General features: G+C 36.6%; 1 protein-coding gene across 2 annotated transcripts in view; it reads left to right on the top strand.

The window, feature by feature from the left end:
- LOC124619401 (ATP-binding cassette sub-family G member 4-like) overlaps positions 1-14,072 on the top strand; it is a 448,704-nt gene extending 434,632 nt beyond the window's left edge. For both annotated transcript variants that reach the window (XM_047145757.1, XM_047145756.1), the window contains 5 exons: positions 3,215-3,390; positions 3,525-3,693; positions 3,790-3,890; positions 11,235-11,390; positions 11,531-14,072. In XM_047145757.1, coding sequence (XP_047001713.1) covers positions 3,215-3,390; positions 3,525-3,693; positions 3,790-3,890; positions 11,235-11,390; positions 11,531-11,875 — 947 coding nt within the window. In that variant the 3' untranslated portion in view covers positions 11,876-14,072. The remainder of the gene's footprint in view (positions 1-3,214; positions 3,391-3,524; positions 3,694-3,789; positions 3,891-11,234; positions 11,391-11,530) is intronic.
- The last annotated feature ends 8,568 nt before the right edge of the window (positions 14,073-22,640 follow it).

Below are 22,640 nucleotides of genomic sequence, written 5' to 3'. Positions count from 1 at the left end.
ATTCAAGGGCCATATGCAAAATGAAAAAGTGTGGTGGAATTCAGTAAACAAATCCTACAGTTGTTGCAAAGAGGTTAATGTGGGATGGTTAAAAAGATGAGTGGAACATAATGGAAGAGTAAAAACTAGAGAAGAAAATCTTCTAATCTGAGTTCCTGTCTGAGAAGCTCATTCAATTGTTTTCTACATCTACATTAATTCACAGTGTTCCACAAATTTCATCAAGAAGGAGAACCTTCACGGACATGGAACTATTAAATGCAAAGTCAAAGAAGGAACTAAATAAAATGCTTAAGGTCATAAATCAAGAGAAAACTAAACTAAATCTAAAAATAAACATTAAGAACACAAAAGTAATGGTTATAAATAAGATAGGAGGTGGAGGTAAAACTGACATAAGTATAGACAGTGGGCAACTTGAGGTAGTAAAACAAATTTCACTATCAGAAATCAATAATAGATGTCTTAAGGAAATCACCAGAAGAATAGCACTGGCCAAAGTACATGCCAAAATATGAAGAACCTTCTATTGAATACGCCAATAAGCATATGATTTGAAAAGACCTCTGTATCAAGTGCCCTGACATACAGATGTGAAGCAGGGAAAAGCTCACTTAAAAGTTGTGAAAATGTTATTCTGGAGGAGAGTTGCAAGAACTAGTTGGACTGACAGAAAAATGTAAAAAAAAAAAAAAAAAAAAATAGGAGAGAAGGAAGAATTACTAAAAAGTATAGACTAGAACAAAGCAAAGCAGATTGACCACTTAATTATACATGATATTTCCTTGCAGAAAATGTTCAAAGGCAACATCATATGGAAGGAAATGAGAGGATGCTCCTCATACACGGAGATGAAGAGGATTGATAAAGAGAGAAAGCTGTGGCTGCAGAAACAAATTGTAGCCTCGACAAAAAAGTTGCTTCCTCAGTTATATAAAACAGTTCCTATTTATCCTGTCTTGGTAGCTTAATATTTACTTGATTACATTAGATCAAACAATGGAAAATCCAGGATGTAATGGAACAATATTATGACAAAGAAAGTTGCTACTCACCATACAGTGGAGATGCTGAGTCACAGATAGGCACAGCAAAAAGATTTTCACTTAAAGCTTTCGGCCAATGGCATTTGTCAACAATAGACACAAATACCCACACACACAAATGTAACTAACACACACATGACCAAGTGTGAAAATCTTTTTGTTGTGCCTATCTGCAACTCAGCATCACCACTATATGATGAATAGCAACTAGATTAGGCCTACATTAGTATTTTTGAAAGAAACAGTTACCTATATCTGTCACAACAGAGGCCCTCTTACAATATACTACTTCTTCTTCTCATAAAGTTTTCATAAACACCCTCCCCCCCCCCCCCCTGCCTCCCTCATAAAGCTTTACAATGAACACTACTGCTTGATATGTGGCTAACAGGAAATTTCAGTCCTTTAATTTATATAAACAGATAATAATTTTTTAGGTGTGACTAATGAAGTATATTTTAATTGATCCTAGCAATTCCCAATTTCTTGCATTATGTTGGTTGAGAATTTGCTAAATATCTTTGGAGCACAGTATGTAACTTCACCCTGAAGCCTAGACCTGTGCCTTGTACTTCCATTAAGAGGTAAACTTATTGTGAAATGAACATATGAATTCCAAGAACCTTAAAAACACTTCTACAAGAATGGGAAATTTTTTTTAACTTTACAGAATATTCTTACTGCTTAGTAAATGCTTTATCTGCTTTAGTACATTGCTCCAAAACATAATTCCAAATGAAGACAGAGATAAAAATAAGCCAGCATCCTATTATTTAGGTTAATACAATGAGAGATGTTTCTTAGAGAAGAAGATGCTGAACTGAGCATCATTTATCAGTGTGTTGACTTCATTTTAATTTGCTATCCAGCTATCACAAGGAATTTTACACACAGTGTTTCATTTAGTGTTGACCATTAATGTTTGCTTTTTGTTTGACTGAAACTGCATAACATGTATCCTAGAGAGATTAAGAATTAAACTGATTGCTGTCAACCATTTGCAGACCTGTTCAAGTATCAACTGAGCTGCATCTAGTAATGCTCATTTTGGACCCTTGATTAGTATTCATGTGTCATCAACAAACATTACATTTTTTTAAACTGTCCTTGAAAATCAATGGAAGATTATGTACGTGGGGGTTAAGGTGACTAAGTGGAAGCAGTACTGATACTTATGGAATTATTATTGTCATTCCTGTGACACAGTTTGACAATAAAACCCTTTTTTTGGTCTGTTATAAAATAAGAGTCCATGCATATAAAGAGAGATATCTTTAATTCCATAGCATTTAGTTCCCCATGTAGAAATTTATCATCTGCACAATCAAAGAAATTAAGGTCACCTAAAATACAAAAAGGAAAATTCTTCCTTTTCGGCTCTCCTAAGACATTATTTGTGATGTCTAGAAATGAAACTGTAGATAGAACATGCCATGTTACCTACTGTGGAACACTAGGTAATAGACTATAATGTAGAAGAAACAAAGAAGTTGAGTCTCATTATTATTGTCCATTCATTTGTTTATGTTGTATTTCTTGATTAATACATGGTTCTGAGAAATTTAACCTCTTTACAAGATTGATAACTTTGTGGTTAGGAAACTGGATTTCCATTAGACAGGACTATGGTTTAAAAATCTTTTTGTCTAGCCATGGAAGTTACTTTTGCAGTTTCTGATGTTTAACCTGTCTGTATCTACGTATAGATTGGTGGTGAGGTGCCTTGTTTTCCACCATTTAGAAAGAAATGGGTTAATATGATCTTTTGGTTTTTCAAACTACTTTATCTTCTTTGCAGCTGAACCACTTTGTAATTTCTGAAAAGTAACTGTTAACTGAACAGTCATCAGTACTGCACTAAACACCTCATCCATGTAACTTATCTTTTCTTGAAGAATACTTTCCTCGGAAGTTTTACTGTAAAATCAAAAAAGTATTTTGCTCCATATAACCAATTAAAACTTATATTAAAGAAGATATCTGAGAAAAGGAGTAACAACAAGTGTACCTCATTTCAGTAGAAGCATCCAGTCCTTGGCTAAAAGGTTTTTAAAGACAGATCTTATACATGGTAAACATGAATAAACTGAATCCCTTTGTTTAGTGTTGTAACAAACATTTTTTAAATAATATAATACCACTATTTTAACTTGTTTACTATCTTCCAGGTGTCCATGCAAATGGAGTAGTAAAGCCAGGGACAACTAGCGTAACTGTGACGACATCATTATTGGACTCGGATGAAAGTTTCCCAATAGGCCATAGTCCAGGTTTCCCAACATCTGGATATCTGCAGTTTTATATACTGCTGAAAAGAACGTTCCTATCAACTTTCAGAGATAAGGTACTAAAATAATACAATAATAGCAACACTCAGTTTCTTGCTTTCAAGACAGTTCTAGATTTTTTCTGAATTAATCAGTTTATATTAAAAATTGAAACTGTCTGCAGAGACTAACAAAACGTCTTTTGTTCCAGACACTCACATTAATGAGGTTACTGTCACATGCTGGCCTTGGAATTCTTATAGGAATGATTTATTTTGGCATTGGAAATGAAGCTTCAAAAGTTATTAGCAATGCAGGGTGCATATTTGCATCTGTTCTTTTCCTTACTTTTAATGCAATGATGCCAACTATTCTAACATGTAAGAAACAGTTTCTTTCTTAATTTTTTAATACATTTTCAGTATTCACATACTAATTAATGTACTAAATTCCTCAATTATTTATTTTTTTTCTAGTTCCTGTTGAAATGGGAGTCTTTGTGAAGGAGCATTTGAATTACTGGTATTCACTGAAGTCATTTTATTTTGCAAAAACCATGGCTGATCTCCCATTGCAGGTAAGAGATATAATTATAAGTTAAGACAATTTGAAATTACCATACTTTTATGAGCTCTTTGATTAGTTTGTCACCACTCATACCTTTCCTACCGTTCACTTCCATTAACACCTGTGATAGCTATTCTGTACATTGTTCCCATATTGTTCTTCTACATAATCTATGTCTATCTACTTAAAGTTTCTGTAATGTTCCATGTCTACCATATTTAAATTGATTATATCATTTTCTGTTGTTGTTGTGGTCTTCAGTCTGCAGACTCATTTGGTGCAGCTCTCCAAGCTGTTCTGCTCTGTAAAAATCTCCTCATCTGTACATAATAACTGGAAACTACATACATTTGAACTTGCATACTGTGTTCAAGCTTTGGCCTTCCTCTGCAATTTTTATCTTCTGCACTTCCCTCCATTACCATATTGATGATTCCTTGAGGCTTCAGGATGTTTCCTATCAGCCAGTATCTTCTTCTTCTCAAGTTGTGCATAAATTGATTTTTTTTCTCTTATTTAATTCACTACCTCTTCATTAGTTATTCGTTCCACCTGTCTAATCTTCAGCATTATTCTGTGGCACTACATTTAAAAAGTTTCTGTTGTCTTCTCGTATGAACCATTTATTATCAGTGTTTCACTTCTGTACAAGGCTACACTCCATACACATACCTTCAGTTAAGATTTCATAATATTTAAATTTATATTTGATGTTAAAAATTTCAGAACGCATTTCTTGCTATTACCAATCTCTATTTGTATCCTGTCTACTTTGACCATCATCATTTATTTTGCTACCAAAATATCAAAACTCGTCTACCAGTTTTAGTGTCTCATTTCTTCATCAATTCCCTCAGAACTATCTGATTTAATGGTCATACATTATGTTACCATTGTTTTGGTTTTGTTGATATTTATCCTGTAACCTTTCTTCAAGCCACTATCCACTCCTCAAGAGAAAACATTGTCCATTATGAGCTGTAGAGTTTTTAGTTGGTTGGGTTGTTTGGGGGAAGAGACCAGACAGTGAGGTCATCAGTCGCATCGGATTAGGGAAGGATGGGGAAGGAAGTCGGCCATGCCCTTTCAAAGGAACCATCCCGGCATTTGCCTGGAGCGATTTAGGGAAATCATGGAAAACCTAAATCAGGATGGCCGGATGCAGGATTAAACTGGTGTCATCCCAAATGCGAGTCCAGTGTGCTAGTTTTTAGTTCTCTGTATGTCACAACAGATGTGACATACAAATCAGTCTACTAGACCATATGTGCAACCACTTATAAACATTTACATGAACTGTATCAAATAGGAACAGAATGTTTATATTACATGTGAGAGAACAACTTAAAACATGACTTAAGTATATATGTAACATCCAACCACTGCGTACCCACATCATTCCATACAAGAACATCAGCTTATTTTCTTGATATATATGCATGCAGGCAGAAGTCTGAAACAGTTGCCATAGGCTTGAATGAAATGTGGTGAAAATTATTTACTCAAAAAAGCATTTTTCAGCTATTTACCTCCATTTCATCCAACATGTGGTAAGACTACAATAGCCACATTTGTGTGTCTGTGGTCCATCTCTTTGATCAGTGCAGTTATGATACTTTATTTTCATCCTTTCATCACTGTCTCCCTTCTTAGTATGCAATTAAACTAAATGTATGGGAATCATTTCATATACAATGGCTAGAAAAACAGTAGCAAAAAGTATCTAAGTTGCAGCTGTAAGGATGAGCCATTTTGTTTCATCCATAGTCAAACTGTCCAGACTGCCCTTTTGAAATGTGAGCTCAATATTGAGTCTGCTGTGACTGTTTAAGATAACATTTTGTACATCAAGTGCAACATGTGCTGTAAGTGAAGTTTGCAACATGTTAACAGTAGATCATAATATAATTTCTCATTAATCTAACCACTATACAAATATTATGTAAAATACCAATTCAGATGCAAATCTTTTATTGTACCACAGTTAGTTTCAGACTTTAAAGTTTATTTTTAAGTGGTGTAGAAGAAAATGCACAAGCTGCCATACATAAGTGAGAGTCTTAAATGAAACAGAGGAGCGTCTGTAGTATCAGAAAGCAACAGTGAACTGCCATAGCATTCTTTCTTTACCAGCTGAAGTGACATCACAAGAGTAAAGGGACAGAGTTATGAAACATAGAGATGAAGCATTGACAGGTCATTCAGGACCCTAGATCAGGGTAGTCAAATAAAAGGAACTGAGGATAACTTAGAAGCAAGATTTAAAAATCAAATCTACATCTGCATCTACACCCATACTCTGCAAACCACTATAAAGTGCTTGGCAGAGGGGACTTCAAACTAAAGCATTTATTAAGATTTCTCCCATTCCATTCATATATGCAGTGTGGAATGAATGACTGTTTAAACATGCATTGTAATTAATCAAATATTGTGCTCATGATTCATATGAGATCAATACATAAGGAGTGTTGTATGCCCCTAGACTCATCATTTGAAATGCAACTTCTTGAAAATTTCTAAGTAGGCTTAGTCAGGATGGTTTGTAGCTGCCTTCAGGTGTCTGCCATTTTGGTTTCTTCAGCATCTCTGTGACACTATCCCATGGGTCAAACCAACCTGTGACCATTTGTGCTGCTCTTCTATGTATAAGTTCAATATCCCGCATTAGTACAACATGGTTTGGGTCCCACACACTTGAACAATATTATAGGATGGGTCACCCAAGTGTTTTATAAGCAATCATCTTTGTAGACTGCATGCATTTCCTTAGTATTCTATCAATGAACTGCAGTCTGCCAACTGCTTTAGCTACAACTGAGCCTATGTGTTCAATTTCATATCCCTACAAATTTCTACACCAAGCGTATTGATATTGTAGTCATATGATACCACTTTTTTTCAGTTTGTGAAGCACATACTTTTATATTTCTGAACATTTAAAGCCAGCTGCTAATCTTTGCATCACTTTGAAATCTTATCGAGATCCAACAGAGTATTTGTGCAGCTCTTTTCAGACAGTTCTTCATTACACACTAAAGTAACAAAAGCCATAGGACAGTGATATGCACATATGCATATGGCAGCAGTACCACATATACAAGGTGTAAAAGGGCAGTGCAGTGGTGGAGCTGCCATTTGTACTCAGGTGATCCACATGAAAAGGTTTCCACCGTGATGATGGTTGCATAGTGCGAAATAACAGAGTCTGAATATGGAATGGCAGGTGGAGCTAGACACGTGGGACAGTCCATTTCAGAAATCATTAGAAAAATCAATATTCTATGATCCACAGTGTCAATATTGTGCCAAAGACACCAAATTTCAGGCACTACCTATCAGCAGAGACAACAAAGTGGCTGATGGCTTCATGTAACAACCAGGAGCAGCGACATTTGTGTAGAGCTGTCGGTGCTAACAGACAAGCAACAATGCGTGAAATAACTGCGGAAGTCAATGTCGAATGTATGACAAATATATCCACTAGGACAGTGCAGTGCAATTTGTGATTAATGGGCTATGGCAGCAGACACTCTACATGAGTGCTTTTGCTAACAGCATGACATTGGCTGCAGTGCCTCTCCTGGGCTCATGACCATATCAGTCGGATCATAGATGACTGGAAAACCATAGTCTGGTCAGATGAGTTCCAATTTCAGTTGGTAACAGCTGACGGTAGGGTTCGAGTGTGGCACAGACCCCACAAAGCCATGGACTCAAGTTGTCAACAAGGCACTGTGCAAGCTGATAGTGGCTTCATAATGCTGTGAGCTGTGTTACAAAGAATGGACTGCGTCTTTGGTCAAAATGAACTGACCATTGACTGTAAATGGTTCTGTGCAGGTACTTTGAGACATTCTGCAGCCAAACATGGACTTCTTGTTCCCAAACAATGATGGAAGCTGGTGATGGTTCCATAATGCTGTGGGCTGTGATTACATGGAATGGACAGGTTCCTCTGGTCTAACAAAACTGATCATTGATATCAATATAATGGAAGGAAACATTCCACGTGGGAAAAATTATATATAAAAACAAAGATGAGGTGACTTACCGAACAAAAGCGCTGGCAGGTCGATAGATACACAAACAAACACAAACACACACACAAAATTCAAGCTTTCGCAACAAACTGTTGCCTCATCAGGAAAGAGGGAAGGAGAGGGGAAGACGAAAGGAAGTGGGTTTTAAGGGAGAGGGTAAGGAGTCATTCCAATCCCGGGAGCGGAAAGACTTACCTTAGGGGGAAAAAAGGACAGGTATACACTCGCACACACGCACATATCCATCCCATATGTGCGTGTGTGCGAGTGTATACCTGTCCTTTTTTCCCCCTAAGGTAAGTCTTTCCGCTCCCGGGATTGGAATGACTCCTTACCCTCTCCCTTAAAACCCACTTCCTTTCGTCTTCCCCTCTCCTTCCCTCTTTCCTGATGAGGCAACAGTTTGTTGCGAAAGCTTGAATTTTGTGTGTGTGTTTGTGTTTGTTTGTGTATCTATCGACCTGCCAGCGCTTTTGTTCGGTAAGTCACCTCATCTTTGTTTTTATATATAAAAACTGATCATTGAGTGGAAATGGTTGTTTTCAGCAGCTTGAAGACCATTTGCAGCCATTTGTGATGGGAGTTTTGTGGATGAAAACATACCATGTCACCGGAACACAATCTTTCTTAACTGGTTAGAAGAACATTCTGTACAGTTCAAGCAAATGATTTGGCCACCCAGATTGCCCAACATGAATCCCATCAAACATTTATAGGATATAATCGAGAGTTCAGTTCATGTGCAAAATCCTGCACCAGAAACACTTTTGCAATTATTAATAGCTCTAGGGTCAGCATGGCTCAATATTTCTGCAGGGGACTTCCTATGACTTGTTGGATCCATGCCACGTTGAGTTGCCACACTACACTGAGCAAAATGAGGTCCAACATGATATTAGGAGATATCTTGTAACTTTTGTCACCTCGGTGTAGATAACTACACCATGAGTGAAAATTCTGAACTTACAGTTAATATTGTCTGAAAATTCATTAATATACAACATAAATCCCAACACACTTCCCTGGACCACACCTGACTATCTTGATCCATGGTCTTCAGGATGTCTTGTGAGAAAATTGGGAGTTACACATGATCGATGTTTTTGGAATCCATGCTGGTTGTCAAGGAAAAGATCATTCTGTTCAAGATATATAATTTCATTTGCATTCAGAATATATTCTGATAATACAACAAATGGATGCCAAGGATTTCAGACATTAGTTTCATGGTGTACTTCTGCTACCCTTCTTGTAGATGGTGTGACCTGTGGTTTCTTTTGAACACTGGACATGGTTTTTTATTCAATGGTTCTTTAGTAGATTATGCTTAAAATAGGGTCTAACTCAGCTGCAAATTTGACATAGAATCTGATAGACATTTTGTTGAGCCCTGGAGTTTTGTTTAATGTTTCTGACTGCAGCTGTTTCTCAACACCACCGACATTCTATCGGTATCACCCATCTTTGCAGTGGTGTGAAAATGAAATAAGGCAACACTGCTGAAACTTTCTTTGTGAACAAACATTTGGAAATGAAGTTCAGTATTTGTGTTTTTGCAATGAGTGTCTGGAAACTAACTTTGTTGCCAATAACAGCCTTTGTATATGACTGGAACTGCTTAGAATTTTATGAGAGATACTTCAATGATATTCTGCTATGATAGTCATTGAAGGCTTCATGACTTGCCCCCTTGACAGTTACACACATTTAATTCAGTAACTCCTTATCTATAGCTGCTTGCGTTGTTTTACATCTTTTACACTGTAGTCTTTGTTTCTATAGAACTTTCTTTATAGTGACTGCTTACGATGGAGGGTTTTTCCCATCATGTGCTGATCTATGCAGTACATTTCTATCAAATGCATAGTCACTTGTGAGGTCTGTTGTTTTTCCAAATGTCAACCAAAGTTCTTCTATATGTTCCTCTTCAGAGCTTAAAGTTTTGGTTGCCCTTTGTACTTTGGTAATCATTGTTGCTACAATGGCCTTATGGTCTTTGATATCAGTTTCAATGTTGATATGCTCAAAGAGGTCTGGTCTGTTTGTTGCTGTCAAATCCAATATATTTCCACCACGTGTGAGCCTCCAAACAATCTGTACTTGACAGTTGTTAAAGAAGGAATTTATTAATGTGTTGTAGGATGTTTGTCATGCCCACCACTTATAAAGCTGTAATTTTACCAACTGACTGTTGGATGAGTAAAATCTGATTCAATGATGACAGTATGATTAGGAAACCTATATCCTTGTGAAATTATGTTTCCTCTAGATTTCTTGGTTACATCTAGAGGCAAGTTTGGATATCAGTAGAAAGAACTGATTATAAGTTTGTGTTCACCCTTGATGCTGTGTCTTGTTCAGATAGTCTTGCAAGCGGTTTCAATTTCTTTCTTAATGGATTTGCAGTTTTGTCTGATGCAACAAATACTCCACCTCCATTTCCCATTTGCCTATCCTTTCTGTATACACTTAAATTTTCCTCAAAAATCTCACTGGCATCAATTTTAGGTTTTAATCAGCTTCCTGTGCCTAGTATTATGTGAGCTGCACTGCTCTTTAGGAGTGCTTCAAATTATGACACTTTTTTTTAGGAATGCTTGAGCAGTTAATCTCTAGGATGTTAATACTCTTAGCACAAGGGACATTTCTCTGGATCTTATAATGAACTTCAAGATCTGGTACATCTTTTATTATCTACACTGGGTGGAGAGTTATCTAATGTAGAAAACCCTTGTGTGGACACACACAGTCAGTTACCTGTCTCTCATGTGTACACCTGACCCATTTAAGGAGACCCTACAGGTTTCAACCCTGCGATACAATTCCACACAGTCAGTGGTCCACAAACAAGAATAAGAACTTAGCTGGCTTTGCACAAATACTACTTCAGAGCTTGTAGAGTACAAATACACAAAAATACACCTGCTTGGTTACATTGTCCTGGCTGACTTCACTGTTCTGGCAACTTATCAAATTACTGAAGTTGATCAAACAGTTTTATACTGGCACTGATAAAACCAGAGTCACAAAGATAGCCCTGATGGGTAAACAGAAACAAACTCTATGAACAAATATGAAAATGTAGACAAGAAGAGGAAAAGAGTGAAACATAGAAACCTCACAAAAGTGAGCCAGAGGTACAGTGAGCAAGTGGAGGAAACTGACGTGATAATTGGAAGTACAAATACAGAATAATTTTTTTTATTAAGCTCAGTAAGTTATTGACTTCTATTGAAGTAGTTTTTTAAGTTTGTTATTAACTGTATGTGTAAAGCTGTAAGGCTAATTCTATATTATTTCTCTTTTTCCAGTCTTTGTGTTCTGTTGTGTATGTTACGATAGTTTACTTCATGACATCACAGCCACATGAAACAAAGAGGTTTTTTATGGTGCTGAGCATGTGTGTACTTACATCATTAGTGGCACAGAGTCTGGGTCTGCTTGTGGGAGCCTCCATGAGCATAGAGGTATTGTGGAAGATTTTTTTTTTCCAGAATTACTATAATTTGAAATTTTGAGTACTTATCAAAAATGAACGAATTTACCTAATATAAAGTGTAAAGCTTTTTAATCAGTTGTATATATATCTATTCTATTTCTGTTTCAGAATGGCATATTCTTTGGCCCAGCATCTTCTGTGCCAATAATATTATTTTCAGGCTTCTTTGTGACGTTTAGCGCACTTCCAAAATATTTGCAATGGGTTCCATACATAAGTTATGTTCGATATGGCTTTGAAGGAACCATGGTTGCACTGTACGGTCATGGGCGCCCAAAACTGAAATGTTCGGAGATGTATTGCCATTTCAAAAATCCCAAGAAATATCTGGAAGAACTCGACATGGGGGAAGCTGTGTACTGGATTGATGCAGTGGCACTTGTTGGGTTCTTTATCCTTATAAGATTTGTAACATACTGGGTATTTCGCTGGAAGCTTCATATGAAGCGCTGAAGCAAAGTGGCTGTGATCTGAAGCTGGTGGTACCATTAATCTGCCTTCTCATACATGACAGTGCTGCGTAATATGAAGTCTTGCTTAGAAGTATGGCTTTCTGCTGCAAGGTGAATCTGCATAAAAATGTCATTTTATGCATAAACATAAATGTATGAGGTACTTTTTATGGACTTGGACAACTTTTTTATTGTCACATGACGTACTGCTTTTGTAATTAAATCTCATTTTAGTGAATGAAAAAGAACTAGTATTGCTGATTCTACAGCATACTGTAAATAGTTTTACATTACTTATGCTACTGACTGTATTTGTTTCATGACGTGAAATACACATCACAGTAATATCAAGTACTTGCTTATATAACTTACCAGTGGTTAATGAAGTCAAATATATACAGTAAATACTGTTTAAATATCTGAAGAACTGAATTTCTCAATAATCTCGTCCATGATCTTATGAATAGAAATATTTCCCACATAAATTTAAAGATCTTGAGTAAATTCAAAACTGTGATACAGAATCTGCATCTGACGTAGAACTGTCTTTTAAGTGCAGTACAGATAGAACTCTGTGGCGAGACAAAGTACTGCATAAGAACAATAGAGAAATTTTTTACCTTTTAATTCCATTGGAATTCACTATTTTTGTGCTGAATGGGTAGTATTCAAATTCAATTAAACAAACTTAATACATTTCTAGTTCTACTTAAACTTTCGTGGAGCGACTGTAAATGTTTTAATTTTTGACATTGTAATACATTTACAATAACAAAAAGTTAATTTAAAAGAAATACTTCCTTTTGTGATATACATGTCTCAACATTGACAGGTATGTTGAGACAGGATCGCACAAAAGAGAAGCTCATTCACAATATTGAAAACAATAACGGATTTGAATTTTTGTTAAGGACTTTTCTTTTCCCTGAGAAGAGAGGCCTATGAAAATTAGCATGATGATAACAATTAATGAAATAAATAAACTTTAAGGCCTGAAAAAATGCAGTGTTGAACTTAGTGATAGTAGTAAGCCATCACAAAAACAAAAAATTTAGTTTCTGTCATCTGTCAGCAAGCTGATCTTTTTTTTCAGTAATTACTTTGATATGCTTCATATTTTTGTCAGTCATTTAATTTACATCACTGTTGCTTGCATTAGTATAAATAATAATAGCATCCAATTGCAAAAAGTAGCTTTGTAAATTATTCAGGAACTACACAAAAAAGCATTACCTGGCAGGTCTTTTTTTTTAACTTTAGCTATTTTGTATGAGAATATATACCACTTTGAGTTAAAAAATGCAAGTCTCACAAAAAAATAGTGCAAGAAACTGTTTCATCAGAAAAAGTTGCTATGCACATTGACACTTAAATATTTACATCTTGTAATTTTAAGCTAATAGTACAAAAAATTTGTATCTCAAAAGTAATCCAAATTGTAAACTGTATATCTAAAATTTCCAGCTCTAAAACTTTGTTTCATTTCTTTCTTAGTTTATTGAGAGAGTATATTTAGCAGTGATAAAGCCACTTTATGGTGTCTTCATTTAAAACCAGTGAATGTTTACTTGTCATAAGCAATAACAACTTTGTGTCGAAATTTTAAAAGTGAACTTTCAAAGCTTGGAACTACAAATACTCTGCATAATGTGATAAACTGAATTTGCAGTTTTGTATGGTACTATATGTGAATAATGATACATAAACTTTGTATAAATTATATTTGGGACCATACAATAGACAATTATGTGTTACGTGTAATAAATTGTGTGTACTTTGTTTATTTATTTATTTATTTGTGTGCATCTTTTTTGTGAAGTCATTCCTTAATTAAATATATCCAGAAGAATGACAGTCTTTACAACATATTCCTGTTTATCTTTGAAAACTCTATGTTTTCACTGCTTAAGATGCAGAGAAAGAGGTTCAAACTATTTGAAGCAATTTCATATTTGTTTTACATGTTGACGTACTTGTAAGTCAGATAGCTGGCACATTTATCCTATAGAGGTATAATGAGAGTGAAGCCTAATTGGCATGTTTATTATCTTATGAAATAGATTTTATATTATGTATTTTTTTAGAATGTAAAAACACTTAAATAATTCTTCTAAAAGTTCCAGATATTGCAGTTATCACCATTTCCTATTCACTGTGTATCACAGACTTCTATACAATAAAATTTATCATTTTAAGAAGATGCTTGAAATGATCTTTGCATATTCTTTCAATCTGGACCTTTTCTCCCAATCATTTTCAGGTATAAATGAAAACAGTGTACATATTACACAAATATTTTCTTTGCTTTTGTGAATGCAAACATTCCTTTCACACAGGAAGAAAGGCTTAGATGAAACACATATATACTGGTACTACGGCAGGCTGTACTCTTCACAGGGAAATTTGTATGCCTAGGGAAGAATGATGTAGTAAGTCACAGATAAACCTAAAAGAAATGCTTCCACATAGGAGTGTGGGCTCAAAAGTAATGCCTCTGAATTTTTTAACTGAAAACTCTTGAAGATTTTTCAATAAAACAAACTTTATTAACATTCTACATCTTTATTCTTCATGGCAACATTATTTCTCAACACTGTCAGCCTGTCGATGAACACGTTTCTCCCAACAAAAGACCAACTTGTTGATACCATCACTGGAGACAGAGCCATAACCTTACCTATGCTTGCACTGCTTCATCACTATCAAAGTGAAGTCCTCAAAGATGTTCTTTAAGTTTAGGAAACAGATGAAAATCGGATGGAGCCAAGTTGGGACTGTATGCGGGATGACTGATGACAGTGAACCCAAGGCATCAGATTAAACAATGGAAAATCCAGGATGAAATAATGACAATATTATGAAAGGGACAGATTGCTACTCACCATATAAAAGAGATGTTGAGTCACAAACGGGTACAATAAAAATACTTTAAAAATCTTTTGTTATGCCTGTCTGTGACTTGGCATATGGTGAGTAGCAATCTATCCTTTTCATAATCTTGTTAAAGCACCAGATTGTTGCAGGTTTCACAGCCCTCACGTGTGCTCTGGCATTGTCATGCTGAATGAAAGGGTTCTCTGTGTGTGCATGAAATTTTCTACAGCCAAACACTCGATTACAGCATGCAGTTTTTTCATGCACTGACATAGTTATGTTACACACTCCCATGTTACACATTACAATTCAGAGTCCTCTAGCTACATCAGAAGGAAGGGCAACTGAGTAATATGCATGCCATGTAATACCTCAACTGATATTGAACTGATACTGAGTACAGAATAAAAATTCAGAAGTGTTACTTTTCAGCACACCTTCATACTACATTGACTATTTAGTCATACTGATTATATTCTGCTTGTTTGCACATCTATCTGCTGTGACAGCTGTTGTTATCATTTTTAGCTTACTGCAATTAAAAGAATAGTTCTTCCAGAAGTATTTTGCTTTTATTTATTTATAACACATTTTCTGTGGACATTCTGGAAATTGCAACTCTCTCTATCTGCTTGTACTACTGGTCATCAAATAAAAAGTAGGTGGAAGTCATATGACGGTCGGTCATCTGTGGTTTGTGTGATGGTGCTAGTGCTTACAGAGTAAGTGTGTGTGTGTGTATGTGTGTGTGTGTGTGTGTGAGAGAGAGAGAGAGAGAGAGAGAGAGAGAGAGAGAGAGAGAGAGATAGTTTCTCTGCAAACCCAGGCTTTAAATTCCCTTGCACAGTGTTTACTTGCTGCAGTTATGCCTTGAAAATGGCAGGGTGTGCTCTCGGCAGTTGTCAATGATGTCACCAGCTGCATTCCAATAAGTTATTTGAACACTGTATACTCCAGGAGTGTATAAGCAGGAGCGGGTTGTGTCTGTTGGATGCTGGGGTCTGGAGACAAATCAACATTCTAACTCATCCCAAAGGAGTTCCACTGGTTTCAAGTTTGGACCCTGGGCAGACCAGTCTGTTTCAGAAGTGATATTGCCTACAAATCTTTGCCTAACAGATGCTGCTTTATGAGAGGGTACAATGCCATGTTGATACAAACAGTAACCATCTCTGAACTGTTGCTCTACCTTACACTGTACATAATACTGTAAAATTTCTTCTCATCCTTCTGCATTTACCATTTTCCTAAGTGCAATAAGGTGATCATTCCATGACCGCAAAAAAACAGCTCTCAAGCCATAAAACCATCTCCTCCGCACTTCACTGTTGACACTTCATATGCCAGCTGGTAAAGTTCTCAAGAGCATTTGCCAAACCCAAACCTATTCTTTTCAACTCCCTACTCAGTCATTGTGCTAGGTAGTCTGCTGGTAGCACTCTGGAATTCACAAGTGATTCCTTCTGCTGATTTCATTTGATTTTTTACAGCCACCCTTGGCAGTGTTCAATGATTCTTGTTTAACAATACATGAGGTCTACCAGATCTTGGTTTATTAGCTATGGTTGTACTTTCACATTTCCTGTTCACAGTCACATCACCAACAGTTAGTTGATTTGGTCAGCTTTAGAAGAGCTGAAATGTTCCTGATGAATATATTACTCAGCTAATGTTTGAAGTCACAGAGCTCTCCTGATCTATTGGTTCTGCTGTTATTGTTTTTCTATTGACAATGCAACATTCCCCACCTCCACTTCATGTGACATTTAGTGGTTAATTCAGCATTACATAGGGATGTCAGGATACTTTTGATAACACAGTGCATATATCAGGCAACTTAATAAAATGTTGGAAAGTTCCACATGCAGAGAATGTTGCAAAAACAGATATTGTGTTACATTACAGAGTGGAACATTACCAACCTGGATTTACCTCAGTGGTCTCACTGCTACTTCCCAGTGTCTGGTTACTTTGCTGGAAACTGTTTGTATAATAAGTTTTAAATGACAGGTACAACACTGCATTAGTTACAGTCACATGAAAACTATTAAGTTTACATTATTGACTGACTGCATAACTGGAGCAGAACTGTTCATTTTTTGAGGAAAACTCTTATTGACTCATAACACAGGTGACTATATGATGTTACTAAAATGATTACCAAATGCAGACCAACTGAGGCATTGTTCATTACTCACATTTATAGATGTGCATTAGATTAAATTTCAAAATATGGAGATACATGTTGTTTATTGACAAAAATGAGACCAATTTAGAGGATACAGTATTAAGCTGGGTACAATAACAAGTCTGTCTAACTTGAAGTGTTACAGCTCAAGTTATGAGATGTAACTGAGTCAACAACTTCACTACTGATCTGCCACCTAATTTTCTGAAGCTGTAGACCCGCTATTCAGTGCCATTCGTTGTACCATGTGACACCTTCTCCACCTGCAGAGGATCAAGGGCTGTAGTTTTTACAGTATTCTTCTGTAATTTGTTGTTTTTATAAAACAATTACAACACTGGGTCACAGACTCTTATTAATCAGAACAACATCTCCAACAAAAATCTCAGAATAGAAAGAATGTAATGGCATTTGACTTCAAGTTTTTTCATCTCTTTCTGAGTATTGTCACTGTAGGCAATGCCTCTTGTTCTCTACCTTCCAAAACACTGCCCAGCCATGACACAAAAGCTAAGCAGACCTTCACAGCACATGGAGAAGCTCAGTCACTGTTGTACCTTGGTGATGTTCTGCGCTCACACCTCACTCCAACTCTGTGCAACAATGAAACTAACACACACACAATATGAAGTCCTCCCCATACTAACTAACTAAATAACATTTTATACACTATTACTTTTTATCTGATTCTGAGGAAGAGGTGAAACATGTATTTCTAAATGAAAAATGTATATCACCACAAACTATAGGTTGGATAATGACAGAATTAACAAAATTATAAGAACTATGTTATGAAAACAATGCATACTTCAATGGAGATTCACACTTCCTGTACATGATATTTTCTGAATCCAATAATTAGCAAACTTACATGTTATACTAGCACAGGTGAGCATTTTTGTAATCAACAGAGCTTTAACACTATGTCTGAAGTGGATTTTACAAATTATCACCAGATATAAATCAAAGGTTCTGCAAAACAAAAATTTTAATTATTAAAAACTTTTGAAATAAGAAATTTTTGTAAAAGTAAGATGTTTACTGGAAAGAGGAACAAAATGTTCCATAGAGATAAAAAATGCTTAATAATATTTTAACTAAACTAACATTATTATGAAAAGGATAGATGGGTATTTACCATAAAGATGACATGATGAGCACAACAAAAAGAAATATATTAAGCTTTCAGCCAAAGCCTTCTTCAGAAAAGAAAGAACATGTGTGTGTGTGCTCTCTCTCTCTCTCTCTCTCTCTCTCTCTCTCTCTCTCACACACACACACACACACACACACACACACACACAAGGAAGCAAACCTCATGCACACAAATGACCGCTACCTGCAGCCACTCCAGCCAGAACGCAACAGGTGCATCAAATGAAAGCAGCAGTTTGGAGTGGGGAAGGGGGCCACATAGCAGGGTACAATTGGGGGGAGAAGTCAACGCTGTCTAGCAGAGCATGCAGGGTCTAGATGGCAACATGTCAAGAATGTCAAGTGCACCGTCAAGAGGCTGTGGGAAGAGAAGAGGAGAAATGAGGAGTGGAGAATGGGCAAAGAAGAGCAAAAGCCAAGTGGGTGCTTTGGCAGCGAGCGGCACACAATGAGGGTGAGGGAACATTACTGAGAGGAGGTGATGGGATGGTTGGGTAGAGGGTATGAGGACATTAAGTTACTATAGGCTGAGACCAGGATAATTTAGGGAGCAGAGAATATTTGGTAAGGATAACTCCTACTACATGATTCAGAAAAGAATTATCCTTAAAGCACATTCTCCAATTCCAAAGTAATCTCGCCCTCAAACTATGGCAACCTACTGTCCTCACACCCTCCACCCATCAGTTTCCACCCCCTCTGTCCTATCACCTTCTCGAATTTCACATCCCCTCACCCTCATTGTGCACTGCTCACTGCCGATGCACCCAGCAGTCTTTTCCCCTTTCCTGCTCAGTTGCCCCCCTCTCACCTCCTTCCCCACAGCCTCTCAGCACTGTGCCTGACACCCTTGCCCTACCATCATCTAGTTCCTACACACCCCACCAGACAGTGCTGATTTATCCCTCCCCCCCCCCCCCCCCCCTCCCCCCGTCATACCCAGCTATCCCTCCCCATTCCCTGCCTCATTCCTGGTGGCAGCTTTCATTCAACATGACAGTTGCATTCCGGCCAGAGTGGCTGGAGATAGTGGTCAGTCATATATGCTTGCTTGTGTGAACATGGGTGTTTTTTCTTTGCTGAAGAAGGCTTTGTCAAAAGCTCAATGTGTCATAGATTTTTTGTTGTGCCTATCTGCAACTCAACATGACATCTCTACAATGAGTAGCACTCTATAATTTTCATAATGTTGTTGATACTCCAGCCTATACTTTCCATTATTTTATATAAATTATATTTTGATAAACTAATTATTCTGTTGTTTCAAATTATGAAATTACTTAGTGAATAACGAAGTTTTGTGAACATCAGCTTGAACAAGAAACTGGATATTTCACATAACTACAGCATATTTATTATACACATAGCGGAAAAAAGAAAAAAATAGATACTGAAGCAGTTGGATTGTAGTAAATGGAGCTAACCCCACATAGCTACATTTCACAAGGAGAATATATAGAAGTTGATGAAGATAAATTAATAGCAACTCCTGCATTCGTAAGAAAGGTTTGCATGAACACTAGATCAAACAGTGACTATACTGCAGAAAAATTCCATTACTCACATCATTTTTTTATATTATCTTGCATAATTAATAGTACTGTGTGCCTGGAAAAGAATGTACACTGTTTTTGTTAGTTAGTCAGTTAATTAGTTACATGTTTAACAGACAAACAGTTTGGAAAGTACTTTTGTATATGTTTTCCGAAAACTGTCTTGAGCAGCCAGTTCAGTAGCCCATACAAAATGGAAATATTTCAGACCTTGTAACTACAGGCAGGCTTGCCCTAATCAACAGTGTCAGTAAAGAGACAGGTGTAAGTGACCATGATGTCATCATAGTGACTTTGGTACTTAAAAATAATAAAACAGTCAATAAGGACAGGAGTGTATTTTTGCTAGGAAGAGCTGATAGACAGTTGTTAACAAACCACTTAGACAATGAATTGATATAATTTCCAATATGTTGGACGTATAGAAACTATGGGCAAAGTATAAATTCGTAAATCACACTCTAAAGAAGTATGTACTGAGCAGGTGGATTCAAGGATGAAAAAGACCCACTGTGGTTTAACAAAAAAATTCAAAGAATGCTGAGGAAGCAAAGACTGTTGCACCCTTAGTTCAAAATAGTGCCCACAAATGATGACAGGCAAAAGTTAATAGAAATTTGTGTGTCCGTAAAAAGAACAATGAGCAAAGCTTGCAACAACTACCACTATCATACCTTACCAAAAGATCTTGCCAAGAACCCGAGGAAATTATGGTCCTAAGTAAAATTGCTAAGTGGGTCTAAGACTTCTATCCAGTTACTCATTAACCAGTCTGGGGTGGCAGTAGAAAATAACAAACATAAAGCCAGTTTTAAATTTCACACTTCGGGAAAAGTTCAAGCAGGAGAATCGTACAAACATACTATTGTTTGACCATCACACAGACTCCCATATGAAGGATATAGTAGTAAACATCCCTGGCATAAAGAAACAACTGAAATAGTTGAAAGGAAATAAGTCACCAGGTCCTTATAGAATCCCAGTTCAGTTTTACAAAGAGTACTCTACAGCACTGGCTGCTTACTTAGCTGGCATTTATTGTGAATCCCTCACCCAGCACAAAGTTCCAAGTTATTGGAAAGAAGCTCCAGTGACTCCTGTATATAAGAAGGATAAAAGAACTGACTTGCAAAATTAAGGAACAATATCCTTAACATTGGTTTGCTGCAGAATCCCTGGACACATTGTCAGTCTGAATACAATAAACTTCCTTGAGAGGGAAAATTTTATGTCCACAAATCAGCATGGTATTAGAATGCATCACACTGAACTATGGATGAAGGGCAATAGGTGGATTCCACATTTGCGGATTTACGTACAGCATTTGACATGATGCAAGCCACACTGCTGACTGTAAATGAAGAAGTAAGCATACAGAATAGGTTCCCAGATATGTGAGTGGCTCAAAGACTTCTTAAGTAATAGGATCCAGTAAGTTGTCCTCGATGACGAGTGTTCATCAGAGACAAGGACATTGTCTGAAGGGCCACAGGGAAGTGTGATAGGAGTAATATTATTGTCTATATACACAAAGATGTGATGGACAGGGTGAGGAGCAATCTGCAGCTGTATACTGCTGTCACTGTGGTGTATAGGAAGCTGTCATTGTTGAGTGACTGTACAAGGTTACTAGGTGACTTAAACAAAATTTATAATTGGTTTGATGAGTGGCATCTAGCAATGAATGTAAAAAACATAAGTTAATGTAGATGAGTAGGAATAACAAACCCAAAATGCATGAATAAATCATCAGTAATGTGCTGCTTGACACAGTCACACTGTATAAGTATCAAGGCATAAACTGCAAAGCAATATGAAATAGAATCAGGATGCAAGAACAGTAGTAGGGAAGGTGAATGGTCTACTTTGGTTAATTTGGAGAATTTTGGGGAAAGTGTGGTTCATCTGTAAAGGAGACTGCATATAGGACACCAAATGCTTGGCATCTGCACCACATCATATTAAAGGAAGACACCGAAATTATTCCGAGGCAGGGTGACGGAGGTGCTTCGGGAACTCAAATGGAAGTTGCTGGAAGCAAGGTGACATTCTTTTTGAGGAACATTATTGTGAAAATTTAGAGAATCAGCATTTGAGAACGACTGCAGAATAATTCTGCTGCCACCAACATACATTTTGCCTAAGAACCATGAAGGTAAGAATAGAGGGATTAGAGCTTATACAGTTGCATATAGACAGCCATTTTTCCCTTGCTCTATCTGTGTGTGGAATGAGAAAGGAAATGATTAGTAGTGGTGCACAGTATCCTCTCTGCATGCACCATATGGTGCCTTGCGAAGTACGTACATAGATGTAGATTATATTCACAATAAATGTTATGATATGGAATGAGTTAGTTGAACAAACAATTGCACTGATGATTAAAAATAATATTTGTATGATTACAGATGGCCATTTATAACTAACTATTTATTTCTATTTAAGAATCCCTCTGTTGTAAAGATGAAGTTATTCAGCAGAAACAACATTAATCCACATGTGGACACACAAAAGAGAAAAAGAATTCACAAATTGAACTCACTTCTTGCCCTATCAGATAGACATATCAATTCCATATCAGTCTGCAATAAGCTAGAACATGTAATGGTTAGAGACTAGTGGCAAGTACACCCAGAGCCATTTGTAATGAAATTTCAAAACTGTTTTGTCATTCATCACATACTTAACATGAGTCGTTCCCAGCCTCTGCATAGGTCAGATCCTGAGAATACTTAGGATTGTATTTGTGAATATCTCTATTGCTCTCACTGGAATGCTGACCATAAATTTCATGAGTGAATAAATGTACTTGAGGCAAATGCCTGGAAGATGGTGTAAGTGTGCGAATGTCACATGTTGTTCTAATCAGTTTCATTTATGCAATGAATATAAAATACTTTTTGTCTAAGTGATACATTAACTCTGAATATTACACTATAGGACTCAGTAAATATAAATACACAGATTTATGTGACCTAAAAGTTGACAATTATTCT

This window comes from Schistocerca americana, chromosome 6 (genome assembly GCF_021461395.2).
Source record: "Schistocerca americana isolate TAMUIC-IGC-003095 chromosome 6, iqSchAmer2.1, whole genome shotgun sequence".
In the NCBI taxonomy this organism is placed as follows: Eukaryota; Metazoa; Arthropoda; class Insecta; order Orthoptera; family Acrididae; genus Schistocerca; species Schistocerca americana.
Note: the sequence above shows the minus strand (reverse complement) of the source record. Positions and strands in the feature narration are given on the sequence as shown.